Source organism: Sarcophilus harrisii, chromosome 3 (assembly GCF_902635505.1).
Source record: "Sarcophilus harrisii chromosome 3, mSarHar1.11, whole genome shotgun sequence".
Lineage (NCBI taxonomy): Eukaryota > Metazoa > Chordata > Mammalia > Dasyuromorphia > Dasyuridae > Sarcophilus > Sarcophilus harrisii.
The window spans coordinates 501555495-501583352 of NC_045428.1; the positions used below are offsets into that span (position 1 = coordinate 501555495).

A 27858-nucleotide genomic window follows, 5' to 3' on the forward strand; every position below is an offset into this window, starting at 1 on the left:
TTGAGGATTTGAGGAATTAATCTTTGACTTTTACAATTGACTTTTGATTGTAAAATTGTTTGTTGTTCAGTTGTCTTTCAGTCATGTCAGACTCTGTGACTCTGTTTCTTGGCAAAGATACTGGAGTTTGCCACTTTTTTCTCTTTCTCATTTTATAGATGAGGAATCCAAGGGTTAAGTGACTTGCCCAAGGTCACACAGCTAGAAAGTGTCTGAGGACAGATTTAAACTCAGGAAAACGAGTCTTCCTGGACACATCAATTAGCTGTCCTAATTGAAAAATATCAGTGAATATTGAACAAGGTTGCTGAACATGTCCTGCCTTTCTTGTCTAAAGCCTGTAGTAAGAAGTGAGATGCTTTCCTCATTTTTTAGCCATCTAGTCACTGACTCTGGTATCCAGTCTTTTTTTTTTTTCCTAGCTGATATCTTTTGTTTTTACATGAGCTTCTTTTCTAAATATGTCCCTTACTTGATCCAGTAAGCCATCTCTCATGACAAAGAACAAAGAGAGAAAAAGCAGCTGATTAAAAGACCCAATATATTAACTATGTCTTCCATTCTATGAAATATTCCACACACAGTGTTTATTCTAACATAAATATCTTGGATAAAATACTTTCCATGTCACTACTTTGCTTATTGAATATCCAGGTTCATCATAGTTATTCATGAACTTTTAGTGTTTGACCAATCTAATCATTCCACAATTATTGTTAGTTTTTGCTTACTGCCATTCATTAATTTTAGTCCCTTCTTTGTCAGTTTAAATAGCTTGTCAGATGGAAAGGGGAGGAGCCATACTTGGCTTCAGGTCCCAGTTCTGCAATTTAGAGTATTGTGTGACTTCTCTAACCCCACTTGTTTATCTACAAAAATAGGACAGTTCATCTGTGAACAACAGGATAATTATGATGAACAGGTTTTATGAACTTCTGAATAAAGTTTTTACACGAGTATATTGATAGAAAATAAAATTGTAATGCTGTTCAATGGAAGCTGCACATCTCCCATATTAACTTAGCCCCCATGTGAATGCCCTCAAAATAATCACCTTACTGTTGCAGAGGTACCATCTAGTGGCAAAAAAGAGTACTGTAGGCTCTAGCATGCAGAGAAAATGTATGTGGTGCTCCCCAAAATGTTTCCAAAAATGCATTGTAATGGCCCTGAATTGTCCTGTCAGGGAGCATGATCAATAAGTCACTCAACTTCTTTAAGATTTGATTTCCTTGAGACAATAATACTCATAGTACTTGCCTGACAGGGCTTTTGAGAGTTTTATCTGAAAAGCTCTGTAAAATACTTTGCAAACCATAAATGTCAGTTTTTCTTATCATTAGTATTGCTCAAATTCAAGCAAAATAAGAGAATATAGTTTTTCCCAATGCCGGAATCTTCTCTCCAATTTCCTTGACAGAGGATAATCCAGCATTTGCTTTAATATCTCCAATGATGGGGGGACCATTCTTTCTCATGAGGCAGCCTATTTCATTGTGATAAAAGTTTGGAACTTTTACTTTGCTTTCTACTTTCCCATGACATCCATATTCCTCCTAACATAATTCATAAGATTTTGGAATAATAAGGCCATAGATTTTATTTTTTTTATTATAATAACTTTTTATTGACAGAACCCATGCCAGGATAATTTTTTTTACAACATTATCCCTTGCACTAACTTCTGTTCTGATTTTTCCCCTCTCTCCCTCCACCCCCTCCCCTAAATGGCAAGCAGTCCTATATATGTTAAATATGTCACAGTATATACTAGATACAATATATGTGTGCAGAACCAAACAGTTCTCTTGTTGTACAGGAAGAATTGGATTCAGAAGGTAAAAATAACCTGGGAAGAAAAACAAAAATGCAAACAGTTTACATTCATTTCCCTGTGTTCTTTCTTTGGATGTAGCTGCTTCTGTCCATCATTGATCAATTGAAACTGAGTTAGGTCTCTTTGTCAAAGAAATCCACTTCCATCAGAATACATCCTCATACAGTATCATTGTTGAAGTATATAATGATCTCCTGGTGCTGCTCATTTCACTTAGCATCAGTTCATGTTTCTTACAGAATAATAATATTCCATAACATTCATATACCACAATTTACCCAACCATTCTCCAATTGATGGGCATCCATTCATTTTCCAGTTTCTAGCCACTGCAAACAGGGCTGCCACAAACATTTTGGCATATAGAGGTCCCTTTCCCTTCTTTTATATCTCTTTGGGGTATAAGCCCAGTAGTAGCACTGCTGGGTCAAAGGGTATGCACAGGTTGATAACTTTTTGGGCATAATTCCAGATTGCTCTCCAGAATGGTTGGATTTGTTCACAGCTCTACCAACAATGCATCAGTGTCCCAGTTTTCCCGCATCTCCTTCAACATTCATCATTATTTTTTCATCTTAAGGGCCATAGATTTTAAAGGGACCTTAGAGGTCCCACATTTTCCAAGTTTAAACTCAATAAAGAGTATTTCCACATAGCAGAAATGCAAAAAATAGATTCTGTATGAAGCCAAGAAAATTTACATCATACTACTTGTTTTTAAAATATATAATAAAATCTAGATTTTAATTTCAAAACTTTCCTGCTTGTCTATGCTTCTGAACTCTTTCTGTTCTTTTCTGGGCATTTAAAAAACTATAGTGATCACAGTTTCAGAAGGAATCCATACATTGTTCTGTCCAAAAATGTATGCACCTTATTTCCATCAGCTTTCTGTTTAGAGGTGGGTAAAGTTCTTCATCTTATGTTCTCTAGAGACTTAGTTCGTTTTGTTTGTTCAATCTAGTTTGATGTTTCAACATTGTTGTTCTTTATAGACCATAGAAGCACTTATGTGGATTGTTCTTCTGGCTCTGGGCACTTTGTATCAGTCCATAGCACTTGAGATTCTTTGAAATCTTCATTTCTGTAATTTAATCCTAGGATTCAGCATGGTGGACTGAAGTAGGAATGTGGGAATGAGGAGCTTGGCCTCAACTCCAGACAGTCTGCTCCAGCTCAGCCACTTGTCCTGGGTGACAGTTTGTTAGAAATGTTGAAGAAAGAATCCAAGAATCAGTTGGGTTAGATAGCTCCTCCACTGCTTGAAAGGCGTCATCTTGGTAAAAATTCCTTCATTCTCTGGTCATAGGAATTCCCATTCCCCAGGGTCACACGAGAAGTTGGTGTGACAGAGAGATCCCTAAGCTCCCGAAGCTCGGTGACTTTTCAAGAATACCACAGGAGATCATGGAGCAGTTGGGGGACTGAGTACTTCATAGCTATATATCAGTGAGGTGACTGCCTTTCCCAGAAAATTCCCCGCCTGCTTCACTTCACTACCCACTGTATCTGAATGTAATTGTTGTCTCCCCTATGAAAATGCAGTCTTAGTAGGGACCACTTTGTACTTTGTGTCTAGCAGGGTACCCAGCATGTGGTAGCCACTTAATAAATATTGTTGACTGATTGATTGAACGTGGATTCAAACCTAGATCCTCTTACTCCAAATCCAGCAATGTTTGCTTTCCATATTATTTATTCATTCAATAAACATTTATCACCTACTGAAAACACTGTCTTTGGCATTAGAAGCGATACAAAATTTATATAAGTATGACTCTGTCTTTGCAGCTTACACTCTAAGAGAGGATACTAGTACAGATAACTGTTAGGTACAATATTACTTAATAAGTTTATTAGACTAGTGGTATAATATAAGTATTGATATTATGAAATCCTGGGCAAGATGCTGAAGATGATAGAAGAACAGGTATTGTTTTTTTTGTTTTGTTTTGTTTTGTTTTTAATCAGTGCTACAACACTTGGGAATTGAACATCTTGATAAGAAGATGGTACTTGAGAATGGAATGTGAATTTCTGGAACATGTACTAAAATATAGCAATAATAGGTACTTGGTCATGGATGTAGTATACCTTAAAAACCCTGAAAAGGATGTCTAGTGTATAGTGAATTGAATCAAAACTGTCAGTGTATAGCCACCAACCTGGGAACCATAGGTAGAAGCCAGGATGTAGAAAGAATAGATCTTGAGATGCCCAAAAGTATATAAGGCTAACTCAGAATAAAGAGCCAGTAATAAAATCCATGGCTTCATTGTATAAGCAGTGTATAATTATGCTACACAAAATGAACTAGCGATCTAATACAAGGAAACAAATTTAATCTCATAGGTATTATTAAAATTTGGTAGGATGAAAAGCATGACTGGAATATAATCCTGAAAATGTGTTATATAGCTTATTCAAAATTAACAGGAGAGTTAATAGAGATAATATTATACATTAAGAAAATATGTTCATGTGAGAAAATTGAGGAAAGAATCTCATACCCACCATGTTGGCAAAATTGACAAAAAAGGAAAATGATATGCTGGAAGGGCTGTGGGGAAACAGGTACATTAATACACTGCTGATGGAATGTGAACTAATCTAGCTAGTCTGAAAAGCAATTTACATCTATGCCCCAAAAGCTATACCTTTCTGACTCCTCAGGAATAATTTCATAAAAAAAATCCAGTAGTATTTTATTTTTCCAATTATGTGTAAAGATAGTTTTCAACATTTATTTTTATAAGATTTAGAGTTGCCATTTTTTTTCTTCCTTCCCTCTCTTATCTCCACCCTACCAAAACAGCAAGCAATCGGATATAGGTTACATATGCACAATCATTTTAAACATATTTTCATATTAGTCATGTTGTGAAAGAACAATCAGAATGAAAAGAAAAAAACGCAAGGAAAAAAAATGAAAATAGTATGCTTCCATCCCACATTCAGTTTCCATAGTTGTTTCTCTTTATGTGGCTGGCATTTCCTATCCCAAGTCTTTTATCATTATCTTAGATCACTAAATTGCTGAAAATAACTAAATCCATCACAGTTGATTTTCACATAATCTTGCTGTTACTTTATATAGTGTTCTCCTGGTTCTGCTCACTTCACTCAGCATCAGTTCATGTAAGTTTTTCTAGGATTTTTTGAAATCAACCTGTTTGTCCTTCTTATAGAACATAATATTTCATTACATTCATATACCATAACTTATCCAGCCATTCCCCAATTGATTGGCATCCACTCAATTTTCAATTCAACCACAAAAAGAACTGCTGTAAACATTTTTGTACATGTGGGTCCTTTTTCCCCTTTTATTATCTCTTTGGAATACAGATATAGTAGTGGTACTACTGTATCAAAGGGTATGCACAGTTTTATAGCCTTTTGGGCATAGAGGAACTATTTTCTTCAGTGAGACTTGTACTCTTTTTCCATTTGACCAATATGCACTTTTTATTAGAGAAGTTTTGTACCTTTTTTTTTTTATTAAACCATTTGGCCATTCTGGTTTTTAAGGTGATATTTTATTCAATATTTTTTCCTCTTTTACCAATCCCCAGGAATAGTTTTTAATAATTTAATATTTAATATCAGATAAGTATAGAATCTCAGCGTTGAAACAGAATTCAATGACTATCTAGGTCAATTCAGACTTGAGCTTAAAGAGAAATAGGCATGAGTGACCCGGGTTCTTCATGAAATATTTGTTTCCTGAAGAAACTCATCAATCAGAGGTGAGCCCACAGGTAAGTGTCACAGCATCTTCAAAACAAGAGCAATATTGGTGTTGAGATAGAAGAAGTTAGTGAGTTAGGGCTGAGCCAAGAGAGAAAAGTGAGAGAACTATTGTTAAATCAGGGAAGAACAAATGTTCTCATTTTAAAAAATAATAAAAACAAAACAAGGTGGAGGAGAGAGAAGAGAATGTTATATGCAAACTAGGGAAGCAAAAAATGTAAGGGAGAAACTTTCTAATCATTAGAGGACTCCAAAAGTACAACAGATTTCCTACTCTGTTCCAAAGCAAAGCTTGGTCAAATATGTTGAAGGATAGAATTTTTTGTTCAAGTATGAACTGACCTAGATGGCCATTGAACTCTGTTTGGATACTGAGATTCTTTGCTTAGCTGACAATGCTATGTTAAGGTCTTAGAAGAAAGGTTCTTATCACTGGGGATAAAGTTTGGGATTGAGGAGGAATCAGAGGAGATAGTATATGTAACTATAAATAATAGTATTAACAGTAAACTTTTACATAGTGCTTTTCATATAGTGCATATCATCTCATTTGATCCTTACAACAACCCTGGGAAGTAGGTGATATTATTCTCATCTTACAAATGAGAAAACTGAGGCAGATAGAGATTTAAGTGACATACCCAGGATCACAAAGCTAGTAAGTTTCTGAGGTGGGATTTGAACATAAGTCCTCTAAACTCCAGATGCAGTGCTCTACCCACTGTGCCACCTAGCATCAATTTCCTCTTAGATGTTAGAGAGTAAAGCCCTTGTTTTAAAGAATGTCATACTGTTCTCTCTATCCTTTCCTTTCCTGCCTCAGCCCATCACAATCAGGGATTATGATTTATTAGCTCCTTTTAATTTATGTATCAGCAAGTTGTACATATTAATATATTGTAAGAATGGAAGCCTGAGTTTGCTTTGAATAAGAGCTGCCTCATTAATCAGCCTAGAAATAGAGAATCTCTTCAGTAATTCCTTTTAGGAAACATTAGAAACTCTATGCAGTGTGAACCTATTGGACAATATGAGGTAAAAGCATTTCAATGTTTTTAGCGAATTTACTTAGAAACTTGCTTCTATAATGTCCTGACTCTTCCTAGAGAAAATATAAAATGTATAATGAATTTCGCAGCGAACTCTTTGCAATGGAAAGAAATTGGTGAAATCCATTCATAACAAGAATTTCAACAAACATTAAATACCTTTATTATAAAAGGTCCATTCTTAACATTGAGGAGCTAAAGTTGAAACATAATAGTACCCTGTCTTCGAGGAGATTTCTGTTTAATAAGTTGGTTATAATATGTACAAATAAATAATGATGGAAAATAGGGGATAGAGGACAGTCCATGGGAAAAAGGTCCAGGAATGTCAAATCATTCACCAGAGAAGAGTCAGGGAATGATGGAGATACAAGAGGGAAGAAGGGGAGTAATTAGAATAAGAGCAATGGCAAGAGATGCTTATTCATGCAAGGATTGCTGGGGGTTAACTGTTGGAATCTTTACAAATTGTTAAGCCATTAGAATTGATAGAGACAATAATTATCTAATTTAGTATGGTTCAATATGATTGATTTGATCTTAGAAGGAGATATTTTGGGCCAGAACTTTGAAACAAGGTACTAATAAGTACAACTGATAGAAACGATGCTTGTATTCACACCTTTAGAGAGTTCATAGAAGCAAGAAATATTTAAGTACTCATTGGGGTTCACATGGTTTAGTATGAGATACCCGAATTTACACCTCCCTTAAGCCCTGCCTCCAGAAGGAGGAGTTAACCTTTGGGAGATCATATATATAGAGGAAGCTCTTAGAGCTTGAAAGAGTTTCTTGTGAACATTGACTGGGGTCGGAGAGGAGCACTCTGGAAGGAAGCCTACAAGCCCTCTCTCTAAGGTAAGAGAGATTCATTGCATCTTCCACCTTGGTGCTGGCTGGAGGCTGAAGAAAACAGAGGCAGAAGCAAAGGATAAAGCTGCAAGAGCTCTTAGAACCAAGCAGAAAGATAGGCCTCTAAGAAACCTAACCGGGCTATATTGAAGGACACAATAAAAGATCTGAACTTTTATCAGCTGGCTGTGATTTTAGGTGATTATTTACTTGTAACTGAAACTAAAGCTGCCTTTGGAAAACCTCCCCAAGAAACCCTCTCTCCCAGAGAGAACTCTTATATTTTAAAGAAGAAAAAACACCAACAGTTAACTATTTTGAAAGTTTGTCCTGTCCATATGGGGCTTAGGAGCCATATCTGGCCCTAACAGCAATTCTGGGTGTTGATTAATTGGTGTTCTTTAAGGTCCTTCTAGTTATAAATCCTAGTGTTCAATGATCCTGTAAGAATGTATATGTCTTTGCTTTCTGTGCCCACATATATATGGAAAAGCTCTCTAGAGAGCAAGCTTTTTTCCTCCTCCTTTGAGGGTAAGCTTTTTACAATCACAAATAATGTCCAGCTTTTTCCTCAAAGCCATATACTTTGACCTTCCCTGCTGATGCCATTTCCTTGGCCCAGTTGAATCCATCTGTTCTTGCCTTCTTATCAGAGCAGAACACTTTTAATGAGGCAGGAAGGCACAGAAAGGTGAGGGAATATTCCGGAGGCAATGTGAAGTATGTGTATGGGATTTTGTGGAAACACCCCTCTGGTGTGAGGGTTTTCCAGTCGTTTTTCAGGTTGTTCATCCATCTTTGGTGTCCACTATTCAACTCTCATCTGTGATTTCAACAAACTGTAGCTTGTGCAGCAGCTTTGGTAAAACTGTTTTGGCAAATAGGTTAAACCATATTGAGCATAATCAATGGGCCTCAGACCCATCAGTAAATTAAGTACCCCAAGAAAGTGAAGACTTTCTCTGGTAGAATGGATGGATGAGAACAATTCTGCCATGAAAGCCACTAAAGCAGGCACTATATAGAGCACCTAGTTCTCAGTGCTCACGTAGAGCACTCTAAGGATGAAGACACCCAGGTCACCCACTGCATCTTAGGCCATTAGATTTGATTTTGTCTTGCCAGTGGATTTTGAAGATTCTCTAAGAGTGAGGCTGATGGCTTTGTCACCTTCTGCCTCACTTCAAGATATCATCCTACGATCCTCTTGGAATGCAAAATGAACAATAGCAATAATATCCATTGTATTTCACTCTTCTCCTGATCTGAAATTCAGTTGATTCACATGCCCTAGAAATGTCAGTTATTTTTCTTTTTTCTAAAGCTTCTTCTAGCTTTAACATTCCATCAGGTAGAAGATTCAAGGCCAGCAGTCAGTCACCTACCATTTGGACAGGAGGAACAAAGGGATTTCTGATATTTAAGGAACAAAGCCTTGTCAGTAATCCTCTTGAGGTGTCTGCCACATTTCTCAACAATAATACACAAGAATTATGTTGTGTTATTGTTAAGTAATTAAATCAAATCAAGTCCTCAGCTTCTGTCACCCATTATGGACCCATCTTATTTGAAGTCAGGTAGGTGAGTAAGAAGTTGTCTTTTTCACAATAGTTCAGATGGCTAATTTTTGTTGTTTTTTAGTGTGTTAAATGCTTTCATCCTGATAGCTTTATGAGACATTGTAAAACCTGTTTTAAATGAGAAGGCTAAGATGACTCCTTCACAGTCACATAGCTGATAAGAGTCAGAGTCATGAATTTAATCCAAGTTTTTTTTACTATCAACTCTTAGTTGGTCATTGTCGAGATGGGGCTATGATGTAACAAAGAATCTCTCTCGGTAGCTGCATTTTGACAGAAAGCTAGGGTGTATAGCCTCAGTTCTCTTCAAGTCAGCTCCTGGAAGTCCTTGGACAAACAAGTATTTCTCTCCAATACAACTATTCCACTCTCCCCCGAGCCCCTCCCCTCCCAATAACATAACACATTCCTTTCTTTTTGTTTCCCCCGTGGCTTCCATGACAAATGACTTAAGGCTCCTCTGATCCTTTTGAAACTTCATAGCTCAATATAGCTAAACATTTATTAAGTGCCTCCTGTGTTTAAGACAACAATGTTTTCCCACCAGTATTTCTTCTCCCATGCTGCACGTATAGGAACTGAATCTTAATAAGAAGAGCTCACCTATTAATCTGATCCCTTTTCTGTTTCTCTCACTCATCATTTTTCTTGTATCCTTTATCACTATCGTTGAACGTTTGGGGCTGGAATCAGACTGAGACTCAAGACAACTAAGACTTTCCCAAATGGTAGCACTTCTTTGGGTCTTCTTCCTTGAATTCTCCCACAAAATCAGGACCTTATGAACTCAGTACCTTTGGATCAGATAATAGCAATAGGATATCTTGATAGATGATACCCAATAAATTATCTATATGTTTCCTTTTCAAAGTAGGGACATATTCTTTACCCATATATAATGCCTTTTTCATATGTTCTGTGAATCAGGGTTCTCATTTTGAATTTTAATGTTAAACTTGGGTCTGCTCACCTATAGCACTTCTGTTTTGGGCAGAATTCTTTGCCCTTGTTTGTACTAAATGGCCCCAGATTAGTTTTTATACTGCATTTCTTTCTCCCACTGTTGCTTATTTATGACTTTACATGCTGCTTCTCAGAATTGATGTGTAGATTAGAAGCACCTCTCATTCTGTTTTTACAAGGAAAAAGTAATGCAAACTAGGATTTGTGTCATTTTTTGTCATGGGGAATTTTTCATCAGAATTTGATTTTACTATAATAGAATTGGATCTGGGTCTTTGAACCTGGAAGGTTCACTTAGTATCTGATAAATTGATAAAAGTAAGTGTTGGATATACCCCCAAAACATTTTTTATTTATCTCATTATTAATATCTGTTTTCTCTTTGCAGGTTACCCTACTGGTTACCCAACAGCTGCCCCAACCTACAACCCAAGCTTGTATCCAACCAATAGCCCAAGCTATGCTCCAGGTAAGGAGGAGACAGAAGGTTGACTTGTGGGGATAGGACAATGGGGTATAAAACCCCAGTACCTATGCTATTCAGCTTGGAAAAATTATTTCCTGTACTTGGATGCTCAAGGCTCAGCCTACCCAGGCCCCTAGCACTGAATATATCGGAGAAGGTATGAGCTAGACCTTGGGTCTGGGTGGGCAAGAGTTGGAGGAATGTAGACAAGAAAGATAAGGAAAGGAGGGTACACTCCTTGGTATAGATACCCACTTTTCAAAAAAAAATCCTGGCCCTGGCCCTGGCCCTAGCCTTCATTCCAAAAGATAAAGCCGTTTTTTTGCCTTCTTTTTTTTCCTCTTAGATCTCAGTTGAGAAATAGATACAGTCATTGAACATGTTGACAGGTGTTTATATGTTGGAGACTTGCCATCAAAGAGTCTAAATATATCAAGCTTTCAAACCACTGCTTTGGCTCAGTCATTTGTCACAAAGAGAAGCAAATGGAAAAACTGAAAATGGGACACAGCTCACTGAGGAACATGCATCTTAGATGTTTGCACCATTTTCTATTTTTCACAGCATTTTCCTATTCATTATCTCAATTAGTCATTGAATGGTAAAGCTACAAGCATCCTGAAATCATAGACTGATGGAATGTTAAAGCTAGAAAAAAAATAAAAATAACTGACATTTCTGTGGCATGTGAAGGTTTGCAAATTTCCACATAACACTTTTTTGACTCAAATAGTGCAAGTGCACTATTTGCACTATTCCCATTTACACCTAAGGCCAGAGCTAGAAAGGACTTGAAAACATAAAATGTTGGAGCACACACTGCAGAATTTGGAGCTTGAAATCCACTTAAGACATTTGTAACATGTAACAATGGGAAAGTCATTTAATTCTTCTTAATTTCCCCTTCCTTTGGGAGCCTCAATTTCTTCATGTGTAAAACAGGTCTAATAATACCTGTACTTATATTTTTGTTTTTGCGTTAAGCACCATGTTAACCTTAAAGTGCCATAGAAATATATAAATTATTTTAGTTGTAGTGATGTTATTCTGCAGAGCTGGAAAGGGCTTGAGAACACTGAATGCCATTAGAGTTGGGAGGGGCCTTAGAACACAGACTGTCAGAGCTAGAAGAGTCTTTACACAGAGAATAATAATAATTTCTTTTTCTATAGAAGGTCAAGAACTTTTCCTTCAAAATAAGTGTTTTAAGTAAATGGTGCAAGTATTGGATGATCATGTTACAGTTGAGGACATAGGTTGTCAGAGCAGGGAGGGGTTTTAGAGACCGTCTAAGTCCAATCCCTGATTCTTACCTCTCTCTTCTTTTATAAATGAGGACATTGAGGCTCAAAGAGTAGAAGGAACTTCTTTAAAGTCATACGGTGAGTTTGTAGAGTTAGGACTGAAACCCAGATCTTCTGAGTTCTACTACAGCCTTTTATACTGCACCATAGCTCCCTCCTTTAGTATCATCTCAGAAGTGACAAACCCTTTATAGGTGACATGAGATCAGAGGTGTGCTGTAAATGTTAACAATCTCCTAGGCAGAGGGGAAACCTCTTGACTATGTGTGACACACTGTTAAGTTTAATTGGACAATATTAACATCATTCTAGATGATCAACAAAACAATAAATCAAATCCTTATTTGTAGCACTTGCTGTTTCTGAGCATAAAGAGATGATCTAGTGCCTGAGAGGATTGTCCTTAAAGTTCTCCATTAGACTGAACCCAGATCTGAGCCTTTTACAGGGTCTGTAAAATGTTCGAATCAGAGCTTGAGGGGAAATGGGCCTTTGGGGAAAACGGGTTATAGGATTGAAATTTATTTTTTTACATTTCCAGAAAATCAATTGATAAACTTAAATGAAAGCTATTTTCAGTCAACTATTGTAGTTACTAGTATGTCATTAGCAGAGAACATAGATAACCTTATGTTCATTGGTTTATCTTGAAAACCTACTTATCACTGGAAGCTTTCTCAACTTGCTCCCATTTCTTTACTGTCTGATGAGTAAGAGGCAAAACAATTAGAATCATAAAACATCAGAATCAAAATCAATCTCAGAGACCATCTAATCTAATCCCTTCATTTTAAAGAGGAGAAAACTGAGTCCCAGGGAGGTAAACTGATGTGTCCAAGGTCACTGGCATTGTTGGGAAAAAAGATCCTTGGTCTTCTGAAAACATGGTCCTTCCTCTTGAGGTGGGATGAGGTATTTTTGGGTTAGAGGCCTCAATTGGAAGCAAAAGTGCAAATAGAATACACAAGACATGAATAAAATCTTTTGGCCTGTATCAAGTTGAAGGGAAGTGGTATGGAAAAAGCCAGACCAGTTTGAGAACTCATTTGCTTTGTGACCTTTAGCCAGTTGCTTCTTGTCTTTGGGCCCCAATTTCTTCATTGGAAAAATAAAAGAATTAGATTAAGGACCATTTCTGGAGTGGCATTCTGTATTCTAAGGTCTCTTCCAGCTCTGATGGTTTGTGTTCTGGGGTCTAACACTTCCTGTTCTAAAGTTCCTTCCCTTTCTAACATCCATGAACCAGGCCATGGTCCAGACACAGTCCAACCTGACTTCTCACTGAAGGGCCTTTCCTAACTGAGCTGTGGATTTGAACAAACACAATAGTTGAATAGATAAATTTAGGCTCTTGTTGCTGGCAGTTCATCCTCTTGCTTCAGAGAATCATTTTTTAGCCTTCACAGTTGCCTCTGAGCCCTCTGGGGAAGTTGTATACTGAGCTAAGCTGCTGTTTCTAGAAGAGTTTGTTTACATAGATGAGGTATATACATCATTGCACAAATTCTTAGCGGTAATTTCAACTAACATTTTTGTCCAACAGAGTTTCAGTTCCTGCATTCAGCTTATGGTAGGAGAACTATTTTTCCTCATCTGTATTATAGCCTATGTATTTTCTCATTATGTCAGTAGCCCCTCTGCCTTTCCTTTCCCTACTCTACTCCCAGAAGCCATAGAGCTGGGCAAGGGGATCCCTCAAATGACCCCCAGAGGGCCCCTAACCATGCTAGGATGTCCTAGAACCTTAGGACTAGAAGGGCCTATAGAGATCATCTAGTCTAGCTCCTTTATTTCACAGAGGGGAAAACAAACCTGGGTGGAAATATGGAATCAATTAATTGCAGATATATTTAATGATGAAGAATTATGGATTAGAACAATATTAAAACAATCTTACCAAGTGAGAATAGGGGATTGCAAACCAGAAGGAGATTCTCAATCTACAACCTGTCCTCAATCATAATGTCAAGTGACACAGTAATAATGACCAACCTTTCCAAAGTGCTTTATAAACATTATTTCTTTTGATGCTCACAGCAGCTATCATATCATATCATATAATATTGTTCCCATTTTATGGGTGAAGAAAGAGGAGTTTAGAGTTAAATGGCTTAACATTAAATACTTTAAAGCTGGAAGGAACCTTAGAGGTATCTTTACAAACTTACTCATTTCACAGATGAGGAAACTGGCTCGGAGAGGTTAAGTGATTTTGTTAAGATCACATAACAAGTTAGTTGTGGAGATGGGATTTGAACTCAGGTCTTCTGACTTAAAGTACACAAAAGCTTTTAACATTACTCAAACTTCTCATGATACCCCCAGACCATTCATTGTCTCTTGGCAGAATGGTTCTTTTAAAAAAATTCATCATCCATTGGTTTCTCTCCATTTTTTGGAGAAGGACATCATTCCACCTGACTAGAATGATGATAGAGGTATAATTTAATAGAAAGCGCTCAAGCCTTAGATGCAGAGTACCAGTGTATTCTAATCCTTGTCCTTGTATTTATGTAGTCATATGCAGGTTATTTCCCCTTCTAAGGCCTATGTTTCTTCATCTGTAAAATACAGATAATGATATTGTACTGGTTATGACAGAGTGGTTGTGAGGAAAATGTTATAGAAAGGGAAGATGCTATTTTTATTAATGAATTAATTATTTCTATCTAAGTGAAGGACTACCAGGGGTCCTCAAACTATGGCCCGTGGGCCAGATGAGGCAGCTGAGGACGTTTCTCCCCCTCACCCAGGGCTGTGAAGTTTCTTTATTTAAAGGCCCACAAAACAAAGTTTTTGTTTTTACTATAGTCCGGTCCTCCAACAGTCTGAGGGACAGTGAACTGGCCTCCTATTTAAAAAGTTTGAGGACCCCTGACTAGACCTTTAACTTTTTTTAGGCACAAATCACACTGGTAGCAGCTGAACCTCCTGAACTCGAAGTTCCTTCCATCTTTAACATCTTGTGGTTTACTAGGCCTACAGACAGGAAGGCGCTTGGCCTTCTTCCGTAAGAAAGTTATTTTCCATTAGAGATTCTTGGTGACAGTAGGAGTAAATTACTCAGGAATGGGGTGAGAAAATGAGATAAGAACTCAGGTTACTGCAGCATCAAAGCACAGCTGCTGTTTCCACAGATCTTAACATTCCTATACTTCCCCTCTCAGACTATCTGTAGGCCTTTCAACAAAAGGACAGGCTTGTAGGAGATAAAGAATGATGAGGATCGAGTGGGCCCCTTCCCCCTTGTTTCATTTGAGAGATTGCCAGCTGTCTCTAGATAGCCACCCTGACTTTTCAGCATATGCTGGTTTCCCTTGACAGTTATATATAGATGATTAATCGATGAGACCTGAGTTCAAGTTATAGCTTACTGTGTGACCTTGATCAGGTCACTTTTTTTCTTTAAAATTTCAGTTTCCTCAGATAACTGTCCCTTTCTTTGCCTCTTTCCCAAGGCTGTTGTGAGATCAGATGGGATAATGAATGTGTTGAAAACTACAAAGTGCTATATAAGTCTGAGCCATCATTTTCTTCATGACCATCACCATCATCACCACCACCACAGCCACTTAAAGCTAGTTGGGGAAATGTTTAAAACAAAGCCTTCATAAAGTCCTTAAATACTTCTTACACTTCTAAGCTAAAGTTTAAAGCATTTAACAGCTTAGGTTGTTGGAAACTGAATGGAGCAATCCTTGCAGAGGCCATTTTCCCCCTTTGGTTGTCCATTTCTTCTGATGTCAAATGAGGGTGTGAGACTAGATGATCTCTAAGGTCCCTCCTGTTCCTAATATTCTAATTCCACATATAATTGTTTTCTTTAAATACTCCTCCCACTGCTCTGCTCTGTTCTGGGACTTTACTGTCAGCATTCCCTTCCTGGGTCCTTTTTCCCTCCTGTGATCTCAATGCTTCAGGGAAATCATAGAATCATGGATCTTAGAGCTGGCAGGGACCTCACCAGAAGTCTTCTGCTCCAGGTTCTTGCCTTTAGGCAGAAAAACCTGGTGCAGAGAACAGTAGATCTGGCTTCTAGTCCCGATCCTGATGCTGACTTGTCACCTTGGATAAGACATTTCTCTGAGTCTCTTTTCTCCTCTGTAAAGTGAAGATATTGGACTTGATGGACTCTAAGGTTCCTTCCAGCTCTGATGTTCTGTAGTCTCTGATTCTTTGACATCCCTTCTGCTTTGCAAGAGAACACAGTTTGCCTTCCTGTCTGTGGCAGCCATTTTTGTTTGTCTGAAGTAGGAGCACATCCCTTAGATACTATTTTCAAGTAATTATAATCCTTCTTTACAAAGCATCTCTTTCATGACAGCCCTGTGATGTAGATTGTGAACATGATATCATTCCCATTTTACAGGTGAGGGAACTGAAAAGTTAAATGACTTGCCCAAAGTCATCCAGCCAGGAAATTGCAGAGACAGAGTTTGAATGCAGGTGTCTTGTCCATTGATCTTTAACTGTATTTTGCTTCCTGTTAAAAAAAAAAAATAACATCATTAGTAATATTTTCATTGTTTTTATTACTAAATAAGCTGTTTCATTTCCCAACCATTTCATATCTATGCATCTTATCTTTCTAATTAAGAGTGTGAACTGTTTATGTGCAGGGAATAATGAATAATATTTTTCTGTGGTCTCCCACTGTACCTAGCACAGGGCCCTGCAACACAGTAAGTGTTCTTTTGCTAGTTACTATATTTAATTAACTTTGGTTAACATTTGACTGCCCCTTAGAGAAATGTATGAACTTTGAACCTGGGTTAAAAATAAAATGTTAGATATAAACCCCTTAGCAAGGCACCTGTTAAAGAGAGGCATGAAACTCTCCAGTCCTTCAGATATAGCCAAACTTAGTCCAGCAAGTCCCAAAAGAAACTCCTGGGATAGCTGCCTTTGCTTCCAGAAGAGAAAGTTAAGTCTCGTTAATCTTAGCTTTGAAAGACAGAAATCTGGTCCTCTTTCCTTAGGTCAGACCACATCTAGAGTATTGTATAGGTCTGAATACTACATTTTGGAAGGGATATTGGCAAGCAGGAAGATTCCAGAGGAGGGCAACCAGGGCAACATGGACTCTGCCACATCCACTGCAGGAAATGAGAACACTTATCTGGAGAGAGTTAAAGACTGTCACAAACATGATAGTCTTCAAGCATTGGAAAGACCATCGAGAAGGGAAGAATTTCCCTTTAGTGACTGAGATTCTGACATTCCATAACAACGATCTTTCTGGGGGCACACCTGAGACGGCCAGCTCACTACCAAGTTAACCTAGATTCCTAAGAATAAAACAACAGTTGTGGGTTAAGTGCATATTTTGTAATGTGTATTTGGTACTGGAAACTGACACAGTTCTTGCTTGCAAAATTAGTCAGGTTATGGGAGAGCCCCAGGGAATAAACACTTAGGATCTGGATAGATGCTATTAACATATCTCACAAAAGGTAGATCCTAGCAAAAGAATTCTAGTAAATTTTGAGCAGGGAAAGGTCATTTTCAATTGGGATTAGAAAAAGGTTTCATGGCAAAAATCTGATGTGATTTTTGAAGGAAGAGAAGGGCTTCCACAGGTAGAGACGAGGATCAGTTCTACGTTAGGGACAGTGGTCAACCTGCACAAATGCATATAGATGGAAAAGGGTGCGATGAGATCAGGAACAATGAAGATACCTGGGTTTCAAGAGCTATAGCTATGAGGGACATGAGGGCTCATCTGTTCTAGCCTCTCATTATAAATGAGAAAAGTGAAGCCAGAGAGAGGAAATCACCTGCCCAAGGTCACATAGTAACTTGTAGAGCTGGGATCTGAACTCGGAGCTTGTGACCCCAAGTTTATTGCCATTTCCATCACATTTTCTTGATTCCAGTATGGTTAGAATATATACAGAAAGGGAGTAAGAGAGTCAGGTCATAGAGGCACTTGAATGCTAAGCAAAAGGGTTCATTTTATCCTCTTAGCAGTAGAGGGCAAAGTCATGGTCCAACCTATGCCCTTAACTTATTGGTTAAAGTCATAACAAGTCTTTGACTCTTGATTTTTTTTTTTTTCTTGGTGGAATGAAGAGGTGCTAGAGATGCTAATCTGATTTCCCATTGTCTGTGTCATTCCAGGCTGTATGGCTACTGGGAGGTCAAAAATAGCTTTCATTCTTAGAAGTACCTTTAGCAAACCTCTCAGTATGTCCTCTTGAATCTTCTCTAGTCACTTGGTTTCCTTTAATTTTCTTCCTTGTTCATGACTTAATCTTGCTTTCTGTTTCAAATCTCATGCTCAGCATTATTTGCCTCCTAATTTCACAACTGGAAGAGACCTTGAAGAATATCTAGTCCAACTTATACCTGAAAAGGAATCCATTTTTGACAAATATTTATTCAATCTCTTGTTGAAAATTAAGTAATGGTGAACTCATTATCTCCCCATTCTACTTTTGGATAGATCTTAATTTTCTTTTTAAATAATAACGATAACTTTTTATTTCTCAAAATACACGCAAAAGATAGTTTTCAACATTCACCCTTGTAAAACCTTGTGTTCCAAATTTTTCTCCCCGCTTCCCTATCTTCTCCCTCCCTCCCCTTAGAAAGCAAGTAATCCAATATAAGTTAAACATGTGCAGTTCTTCTAAACATTTTCACATTTATCATGCTGCACAAGAAAAATCAGATCAAAAGGGGAAAAAATGAGAAACAAACAAACAAAAAAAAGGCAAGTGACTAATAACTACACTAACTAACTAAGCAACCACCACAAAAATACTATATTGTAATCCACATTCAGTCCCCATAATTCTCTGTCTGGATGCAGATGACTCTCTCCTTTACAAGTCCATTGGAATTGGTCAGAATCACTTCATTGATAGATCTTTTTCTTAAGATTTTTTCCTCATAGAAGCTTATTCAAATCCTGCCAGAATGATAACACGGCCATGTTTATAGACTCACAGATTTGTCTTGTCTGCTCTGGAAGAGTTGTATAACTAAGGACATTTTCTTGAGAGCATAGAGCTTACTTAATGTCCTGGTTCTACTCCTTAATAACTCTGTAACTTTGAATAAATCATTGAGAGCCTCAGGTTCTGGGGCTTTGAATGGAGCAGAAACATGAGGTAGCAGAAAGGAGTTGACTGACTGATCTGATCAGGTCAGGTTGACAGCAGTTACCAATGAGAATTAACTAGACTTATACTGAAAAATGTGGCACTGAGACTTTAGTTGTCTCTGTTGTGAATGAGAGCTACAAGTCATCTCATAACTTTGAGTGAAAAGAATCTTGGAAGTGCAAAAGATGATAAAGAGCAAGCTTCCTTCCACCTTCCCTTTCCCCCCTCCTCCCCCTCCCTCCCTCTCCCCCTCTCTTCCTTCTTCTTTCTCTTCTTCCTCCCTTCCTCCCTCCTTCTCCTCCTTTCCTCCCTTCCTCCCTCCCTTTTTAAAAGCTGTGGGATTGTCCAAAGTTCAGCAGCATGTGTGTTCAATGAACTGTCAATGTTGGGCTCTCCTGGCAGGCTCTGGAGATAGTAGGATGGTCCTGACATCATACAGAGCTAACCACTTGTTCTTGAGGATATTCCACACAGATATTGCTTGAGAGTCCACATTAGGATGGTAACATAGTATGACAAATTTCACAGTGGGAGAATTATATGGGTAGCTGCTGGGAAACTCCAGGGAGAGCTTGTACCTTAGGTCTTCAAATCCCAACTCATTTGAAGAAATTATCTGACTTTGGGAAGGCAGAAATTCCTTTGTCTCCAGACATCATTAGGATCATCAATTCCTGCCATAAACTCTTGCCCACAGATCCCTGAGCCACACCTGCCTCAGGCTTAGTCCCCTGATGGAAGGTAGTGGTGGCACTGGCAGCAGTGAGGTTGTGATTCTTTGAGGCCTTGGGAGACTGGAGATAAAAGAAAAGCAGCTCTCAGGAGGCAATTGCCAGGGTATTATTTTTAAATTTATATATTGTTTTCTTTTGTGAATATACTTTAGAAAATACACTCTTGTGATCTGAAGTATGTGGAAGCAAAATAGAGAAGGGAAAGAGGGAGTAAATATAGCTGGGATAGCAGTGGTAGGACAAAGTCAACAGCTAACAAAGTCAATAGGCTATCTCCCCCCCCCCCCCCCAATTAACATTTTTATTTAAATTTTGAGTTCCAAACTCTATCCCTCCTTCCCCTCCCCTCTTCCTGAGAAGGTAAGCAATCAGATATAGGTTACACATATGCAATTATGCAAAACATTTCCATATCAGCCCATTTGCACAAGAAGCCTTGAATAAAAGAAAAATAAAATGAAAAGAAAGTGAAAAATAGTATGTTTCAGTCTGTATTTTTAATCAATATCAGTTCTTTCTCTGGAGGCGGATAGTATGTTTCATCATGAATCCTTTGGAATTATTTTGGATTATTGTATTGCTGAGAAAAGCTAAGTCATTCACAATTCTTTGTCAAACAATATTGCTGTTACTATGCACAGCATTCTCCTGGTTCGGCTCCCTTCACTATACATCAGTTTGTATAAGTTCAAGTTTTTCTGAAATAATCCTGCTTGTTATTTCTGATAACACAATATTCCATTATGATCATATGCTATAGCTAATTTAGCCATTCTCCAATTGATGGCCATCCCTTTGATTTCCAGTTCTTAGTTTCCACCACATAAAAGAGCTGCTATAAATATTTTTGTACAAATGGATCCTTTTCCCCTATTTTGGATGTCTTTGGATATAGACCTAGCAGTGACTTTACTGGATTAAAGGGTATGCACAGGTTTATAGTCCTTTGGGCATAGTTTCAAATTGCTCTCCAGAATGGCTGGATCAGTTTACAACTCCACCAACAACTCCATTAGTGTCTCGGTTTTCCCACATCCCCTCCAACATCCAAAATTTTTATTTTTTGTCATATTAGACACTCTGATTGGTGTGAAGTGGTACCTCAGAGTTGTTTTAATTTGCGTTTCTCTGATTCAGTGATTTAGAGAAGGTCAGGAAATTTGATCCTTTAGAAATCAGTGAGGATTTTAAAATTATTAATGGTGATAGCTCTGAGGCCAAAGGCAAAAACTTCATGGAGAAATTCTGAGAAAGAATTTGTGTTCTGGAAAACTCAGCTAAGTCACTGTGGCCCAGCTCCACTATTGGATGTTCTACAGCCCAAGACACTAAAATTTGCTCTTCAATTCCTAGATAGAAATGTCTCTGACTAGGTTCCCTAGTGTTGCTTGTAAACTAGTGATGCCAGTATTGTCCTTTAGCACTTGCTACATGGTCTGTCTTCTCCTCAGCCTCAAGCTTCATGACTTTTCAATTTTTGGCCTCTTCTGGACTATTTTATTTGTCATGCCCCAGATCAGGAGTTCTTAATCTTTATGTCATGGAGCCTTTTGGCAATCAGTTGAAATCTATGGACTCCTTTCCAGAATCATGCTTTTTAAATGCATAAAATAAAATACATAGGGTGGTAAAGGAAATCAAAGATTAGTGAAAATAAAGATGTAATTTCTTCCTCATGTGAGTTCACAGCCCCTTTAAAATCTATAAATCGACTCCAAGTTAAGAAATCCATGCTCTCGGATAGCCTGCTCTGGACCCCTGCCATAGCACCATACATAGTTTCTTACTCTTCCAGTTCCACTGATGCACAATTCATAAAGGCCTAAGTGAAAGCCCCTTGAGGTCTCCCTCCTTAAAATCAGGAAGACCTGGGGTCAGATTCTACCTCAGAAGCCTATCATCTCTGTGATGCCTGGCAGTTTTTTTAACCTTTTAATTCCTCATCTTTATGAAGAGTTAACACTTTTCATGTTATCACAATCATCTTCTTCTTATTCTCCTTCAGTCTTCTGGTACTTATGATGACCTGACTCCCCTCCTACAGTCATGTACCTGATATTTCTTCTTTCATGCTGTCTCACACTGATCTTGGAGGAGTAGACATGCTCCTTGCTCTCTGTTACTACTACAGCCCACTTTGCTTCCATCTCTCAGCAGCTGCTCCTCTCCTTTGAGAAGTGTCCAAATATATCTCATTTATTCTGTTCTTGTGGCAGTTATCTCCCAACCCTCTCCCCCCATTTTTCTTCCTTTATCAAGGAGTTCACAATCTTTCTTCCTACCCTAAAGTCTCTTTATGATAGAAGGCTTTAAAATATTAATGTTCTCTCAAATTAATACACAAAGCATTTATTGCATACCAAGCACTATACTAAACATCCTAAAATAGCCACTTTAGCCCCAGCATAGTATTGTCATGTCAATGAGGAACAGTTAAGTCTAATCACAATATATATCTTAACATAATTAGTGAGATAGAGCAATTGACCTTTAGGACAGGAAGGTATTAGCTGCTGCTAACAAAACCATTAGCTTCTCTCTTTTTTTGAAACTACCTATAGCAGATAAAATTAGAGAGGTCCAGGGTTTCTGGAGTGGTGTTTAGTCTGACTCCAAATGTCATGGAGGTCGACTTCTGAATCTGTGGAAACAAGGGAAGCCAGAGTACCCAGGTGAGACTTCTTCATAGCAAAATAGAATTATGCATAATTGACAACACTTTCCAAGTCTTCCCCTATTAACTACTATTAACCACAATTAAGCATTTTTTGTAAAGAGCACTCGGCTCTTTTTCTCTCTGTTTCTTCAGATAAGACTGTGTTAGAGGTCATGGTATTGTGACAGTATATAGCATAACTTTGGTTTCCTTCACATGCACTCTGACCAAGTCTTAACTTTTGAACAACATGAAGGAGAGCGAGCCCGTAAGGAACACCTCAGTCAGCCCATTGATTCTGGATGGATCATATAAGAAAATCACATTACCTGAATATTGGGATCTACTACAAAACTGGTCATGACTTAGATCTGTGTTCTTAAGAAATTAATTTCTCTGATTTACCTCTTTCTCCTCAAGATCCTGTCATGTTTTGCTATGTAAAGGGCCAACAAGATAGGCAAAAGAATGAATATTAGGAATAGAAAAGGGGGTAGTTCTTTAGGTGGAAAATGGGTTCAGGGTTCCATTCAGTTGTAAACAAAGAGCCACAATGGAAGCCATACCAGGCTTTCTTCAAACTGCTAATCTCCAAAGGATTCAATATTGAGGCCTGAATCTCAACTAGAAAGATTTCTACTCTTAATAGAGATCTTAATCTCTATTAAGTAGAAATAGAAAGTAGAAGTAGAAATCTTTCTTTCTAGTTGAGATTCAGGCCTCAATATTGAATCAGAAGGCCATGTTGCTATGGGGAGTGTTGGAGCTGAGCATTTGTGAGTCTTGGACTTCCCTCTTAAATCTTTACGTTTTATGGTGTCTGCAACTATTCCTTATCCCTGCCCTGAGCTAGCACTGGGGCTTCAGATAGCTTAGCATCCCTGAGGGACTGTATAGTTTATAATTTTGTAGGTGGTTCGCATACTTGTTTGGACTAGAGGAGATAATGTCAAGACTTCTTCAAAACAGAGCCCTAGAGGCAACTTGATGGTGCACTGGCTCTGAAGTCATGAGAATCCGAATTCTAATCCAGCCTCAGACATTTGACACTTGCTAACTATGTGAACCTGGGCAAGTCACTTAGCCCTGATTGCCTCACAAAGAAGGAAAGAAAAGTCTCAGTGGCCAGTATGGAAGGCTTTTGCTCACCTGAGATATATTTGCCCTCCTCCTCAGATTTCTTTTCTTTCTCTAATGTAAGAGTAATATGGTCCACAAAGGGCTGCTTTGGAATCACTTTACAGAGTAGTCCTATTAGTCCAGAAAGGACCACAGTGCATCCTGATGTCACTCATGGATATATTAAGGTAATTGCATCACTTAAGATTAGTGATGTAACCTCGGTGTCTCTAATGTCATGGTAGTACACAATTTACATCTATAAATGTACTTAAATTGTAGGTAGAAGAACAATCAATAGATAGGATTTTGAAGCCTTGTCTAGTCTGTTTTTGGTGGTGGTGGCGGCTACCATGCCTATCTTTCACTCGTCCACTTCTCTGTAATAATAAGTAAGTAGGCCCTAAATCCATCCCACAGATTTGGAATTCTTTGTTTAGTTATGCATATGCATATAAAACTTAATTTTTAAGCAGACTTGTTTGTTTTTAGATTAAAGTTTTTTTAAATTAACATTTATTTTCTCTCCCTTCTTCCTTCCCTTTCCATTAAAAAAAAAAAAAAGAAAAAGAAAACTCTTATTTGTATACAAATATATTAGTCAAGTAAAACAAATTTCATGTGTATGTAATTTTATCTCTATCAAAGGATGGCCAATGTTCATCATCTTTCAGTAGTTCCATCTCTTGGGTCCTGCTACTCTGTGGCCTTTAGTCTTCCAGGACTTTCAAGTTGTGCTTAATTTCTCCAGTCTTACCTGATTCCTTGAATTTGTTTCTTTTTTAATTGGGTATCTTGACTCACTATACATTATGATCTCAGATTGCCAGCTGCCTTATTCCTCTAGGCTTACCTAAATTCCTGGTCCTTGCTTTGCTTGCTCATCTCCACTCTCATATCCTCTGAAAACTTTAGTTAGAATCTCAGGCAATTTAGTTTTGGACTGTAGTATATTCAGGTAGGCGTATATGGAGGATTAACTGATAGCTAGATAGACCTATCAGATACACCTAGGTAAATCCATTTAGGTGACTGAACTAAATCTATTTCAGTGAACTTTGCTAAGTGAAAGGATTAGCTATAGCAAAGTAGACTGTCCATAAAAGTGAAAAAAATGGAAGCTTGCTAGATGAATAGATTGGATTTAGATGGATGAAGAAGCTGATATGGAGAAGAGAAGACAGGATCTTGCCAAGATAAATAAAATAGATCTCTCTACCTAAAGGACTAGCTTCTTATAGGCAAGGGAATGGATCTAACAAGGAAAAGGGACTAGGTGGTTTCATATGAGCCAGCTAGATTTAATTGTAAATGAATTAGAACCAGCTAAATTTGGGTATTGGGTGTGGAGAGGGAGGTAATGGTGCTAGGTCTAGCTCAGCAAAAGAGTAAAATGCTGAGAGATGATGGGACTCGATCTGGTTGATGTGAGCAAGCGAGATCTAATTCAGATTCCTTAAAAGAGTCATAGATTTAGAATTAGGAGAGACTTGGGAGACATATGATTCAATCTCCTCATTTTCCATATAAAGAAGTTGAACTCAGGCAGTGATTTGACCAAGCTCATGCAAATTACTTGTTCTCTGTGTACTACCCACAACTTTTCACCACTATCCCATACAAGGGGAGGAGATTGGCTTAAGTAGGATGAGGGAACTAGAGTTGATGAATTGAGCACATGAGTTCTTGTAAGATAAATCCATTGAGGGAGATGAATGGGCTGGATTTGGGGGCATAGGAAACAGAGGTAAATCTTTATAGATGGATGAACTAGATTTAATTTGGGGGCAGCTAGGTGATGATGTGGATAGAGTACCAGCCCTGGAATCAGGAACACCTGAGTTCAAATTTGGCCTCAGAACTTGCTACCTGTGTGATCTTGGCAAGTCATGTAACCCTCTTTGCCTCAGTTCTTCATCTATAACATGAGCTGGAGAAGGAAAATGGCCAATCTCTCCAGTATCTTTGTCAAGAAAACCCTAAATGAGGTCACAAAGCTGGATATGGCTGAAACAACTGAACACAGACCTATTTTACATAAATGTATTAAATCTTGGTACAGAGAAGAGCAGATCTGATGACAAGATAATTCTTCATTGGATGTAACTTATAGAAAATGTTTTTGTGATGGCAAATGTCATAGGATTCATGTACTTTCAGTACATTTTGAAGGGAGAACAGCCTAGAAAAAGTTTTTTCCACTCATTAGTTTCATTGCTACTGTTTGGGCATCATTTATTAAATATCCTTGTGATCTGAAAAAGGCCATGCACTCCCAGACAGAGCCCACTCTATTCATTCTATTCATTCTAGAGTGATTCTTGTTCAGATACAAATTGGACTGGATGACCTGAGGTCCCTTACAACCCTGAGATCTTTTTATTGATTAACATATAGTGGAAAGAGTCCTGACCTAGGAGTCAGAAGACCAGAGTTCTACACTACAGAGATGCTAACTATTATTATTACTTCCAACTCTATGGCCTGGGCAAGTCATTTTTCCTTCTCTGGGCCTCAGTCCTCTATCTGTAAAATGGAGTAGTTTGGACTGAATGAGCTTTCTATGGTTTTGTGATTTGTTCTAATACATTTTCAGATGCCTGGATCTGTTGCATGTTGCTGCCTTCAACATATCCACCTTTCAATCCATCAGTCAATCATTCAGTCAATATATTTTAAGTGTCTGCTCTCTACAAGGCTCTGTGATTACCGATAAGACATGATTCCTTTCCTTAAAGGTGGAAACATTGAGTGTAATGTGAATACCACTGAACGTAAAGGCAGGGGGCTTGAGATTCAGTTTTGATTCAGATACTAGTTATATGACTGACCCTGGGCAAGTCACTTTCTCTGTCTAAATCTCAGTTTCCTCATCTGTAGAATGGGGATAATAATAATAACACTACTCATCTCACAGAGATATGGTGAGGAAAATACTTTATAAACTGTATAAATATGAGATCATTGTTATTATTATCATGAAAGACATGTACACAAGGAACTTTAATACAGAAGAACATAAGAGCACAAAAGAGATGTAAGCAAACTGGGCCAAGTAATTTCTAGTTGCTTGGATGGTTAAGATTCAAAGGCCAAAGGAAGAAGATTCCTGGAGGGAACAGCAGTAATCTTAGGTCATAAAGGACCTTATCCTTTATGACAAGGAAGATTTCAGTAGAGGTTAATGAGGAGGGCATTTGGGATGTAGAGAAGGTCATCAAAGTTTATTTAGACAGCAAATCACCCAGCTTAGTTGGGGATTAAATTAGTGATAGTACTCTAAGTATTAGATAGTGATAGATAAAGAATATATCAGAGCCGGGGATGTGCTTCCTTCTTAGGTAAATGTACCAGTCCACCCCATAATGGTAAGTTTTGTCTCAGTATTTCAACCTTTTCTTTGTTGAAATAGGAAATTCCCACTCCTAAGGAATTCTGATAGGACTCTCAGTTGACAAGATGTTTTTGACAGAGGGTGGAGGTGGGGGGAGTAGATATTTAAACTCTCCAGCTGGGGATGCTGTATGATTTATGATGGCTTCTGCCTAATTCCTCTCTTGTGTCTCCACTTAAGCCACGCTGCTGATGAAACAGGCCTGGCCCCAGACCTCATCGTCCTGTGCCACTGAAGGTACCTTCCACCTCCCGGTGGACACTGGGACCGAGAATCGAACTTACCAAGCTTCGTCGGCGGCTTTCAGTAAATACTGCTTTCCTACTCCTTGCTTTTCCTCCTCTGGAGAGAACCAACCATGTGGGCTTTTCAGAGGGATGGGGAAGGGAGTGGTTTATAAATACTCAAGTACTAGATCCTAACAGGAGGGCTTCTTTCTGAGACCATCCTCTTGTCTTCAGTTAGGTTGAGTGCTTGGATAAGATGCATGGGGAGGAATGAAAGAGGAAGGGACCGCCTAGCTCAACAGAAGTAGCCAGATAGAACAAATGGTTATTACAGAACACCCTCAATCTGGCTTTTAAATAACCTTTATCATCATCATAATCATCAAAGTACTTATTATTAATTATACTTTCATACTTCAGTAGTCTCCTTGTTGTGGATGTTTCTTCCTGTGATAGAAATGGCAGCCTTCCATACTTTAGTAAATGATGCTTAAGAGTTGCTAAGAGCCATGCTTTGCGGGCCTTCTGGTGATGAGTTTCTCCAAACTTAATAAATCTGGGGCTTAAATGATAAACATATTGAGCCTATACTGAAAGCCTTTCTAGTTTTGTTGCAAGACCTTCCAGAGCTTATTGGTATAATCTTGAAGCCCCAGGACCAGTGCTTTATAAAAAGAGGAAATTAGAGAATTAGAATAGTTTGTGGTAGTTAGACTTATACTTCAATAATTGGTTTTTTTCATCTATGTATTTCCTCCATCAAACTAAATCCCAGCCAATCATCCTCCATCTTTTGTTGTTGTTGAGTTGTTTCA

At 38.1% G+C, this 27858-nt stretch overlaps 1 protein-coding gene across 9 annotated transcripts in view; it reads left to right on the plus strand.

The window, feature by feature from the left end:
* FAM168A (family with sequence similarity 168 member A) overlaps window positions 1-27858 on the plus strand; it is a 200808-nt gene that overhangs the window by 138391 nt on the left and 34559 nt on the right. For 3 of the 9 annotated variants that reach the window (XM_031961459.1, XM_031961458.1, XM_031961452.1), the window contains exons 3-5: window positions 10423-10503; window positions 13348-13374; window positions 26997-27122. In XM_031961459.1, the coding sequence (XP_031817319.1) occupies window positions 10423-10503; window positions 13348-13374; window positions 26997-27122 (234 nt within the window). Of the gene's footprint in view, window positions 1-8727; window positions 9069-10422; window positions 10504-13347; window positions 13375-26996; window positions 27123-27858 lie in introns of those variants that run through there. The other 6 variants (XM_023499729.2, XM_031961454.1, XM_031961455.1 and 3 more) reach the window with 6 other exon arrangements.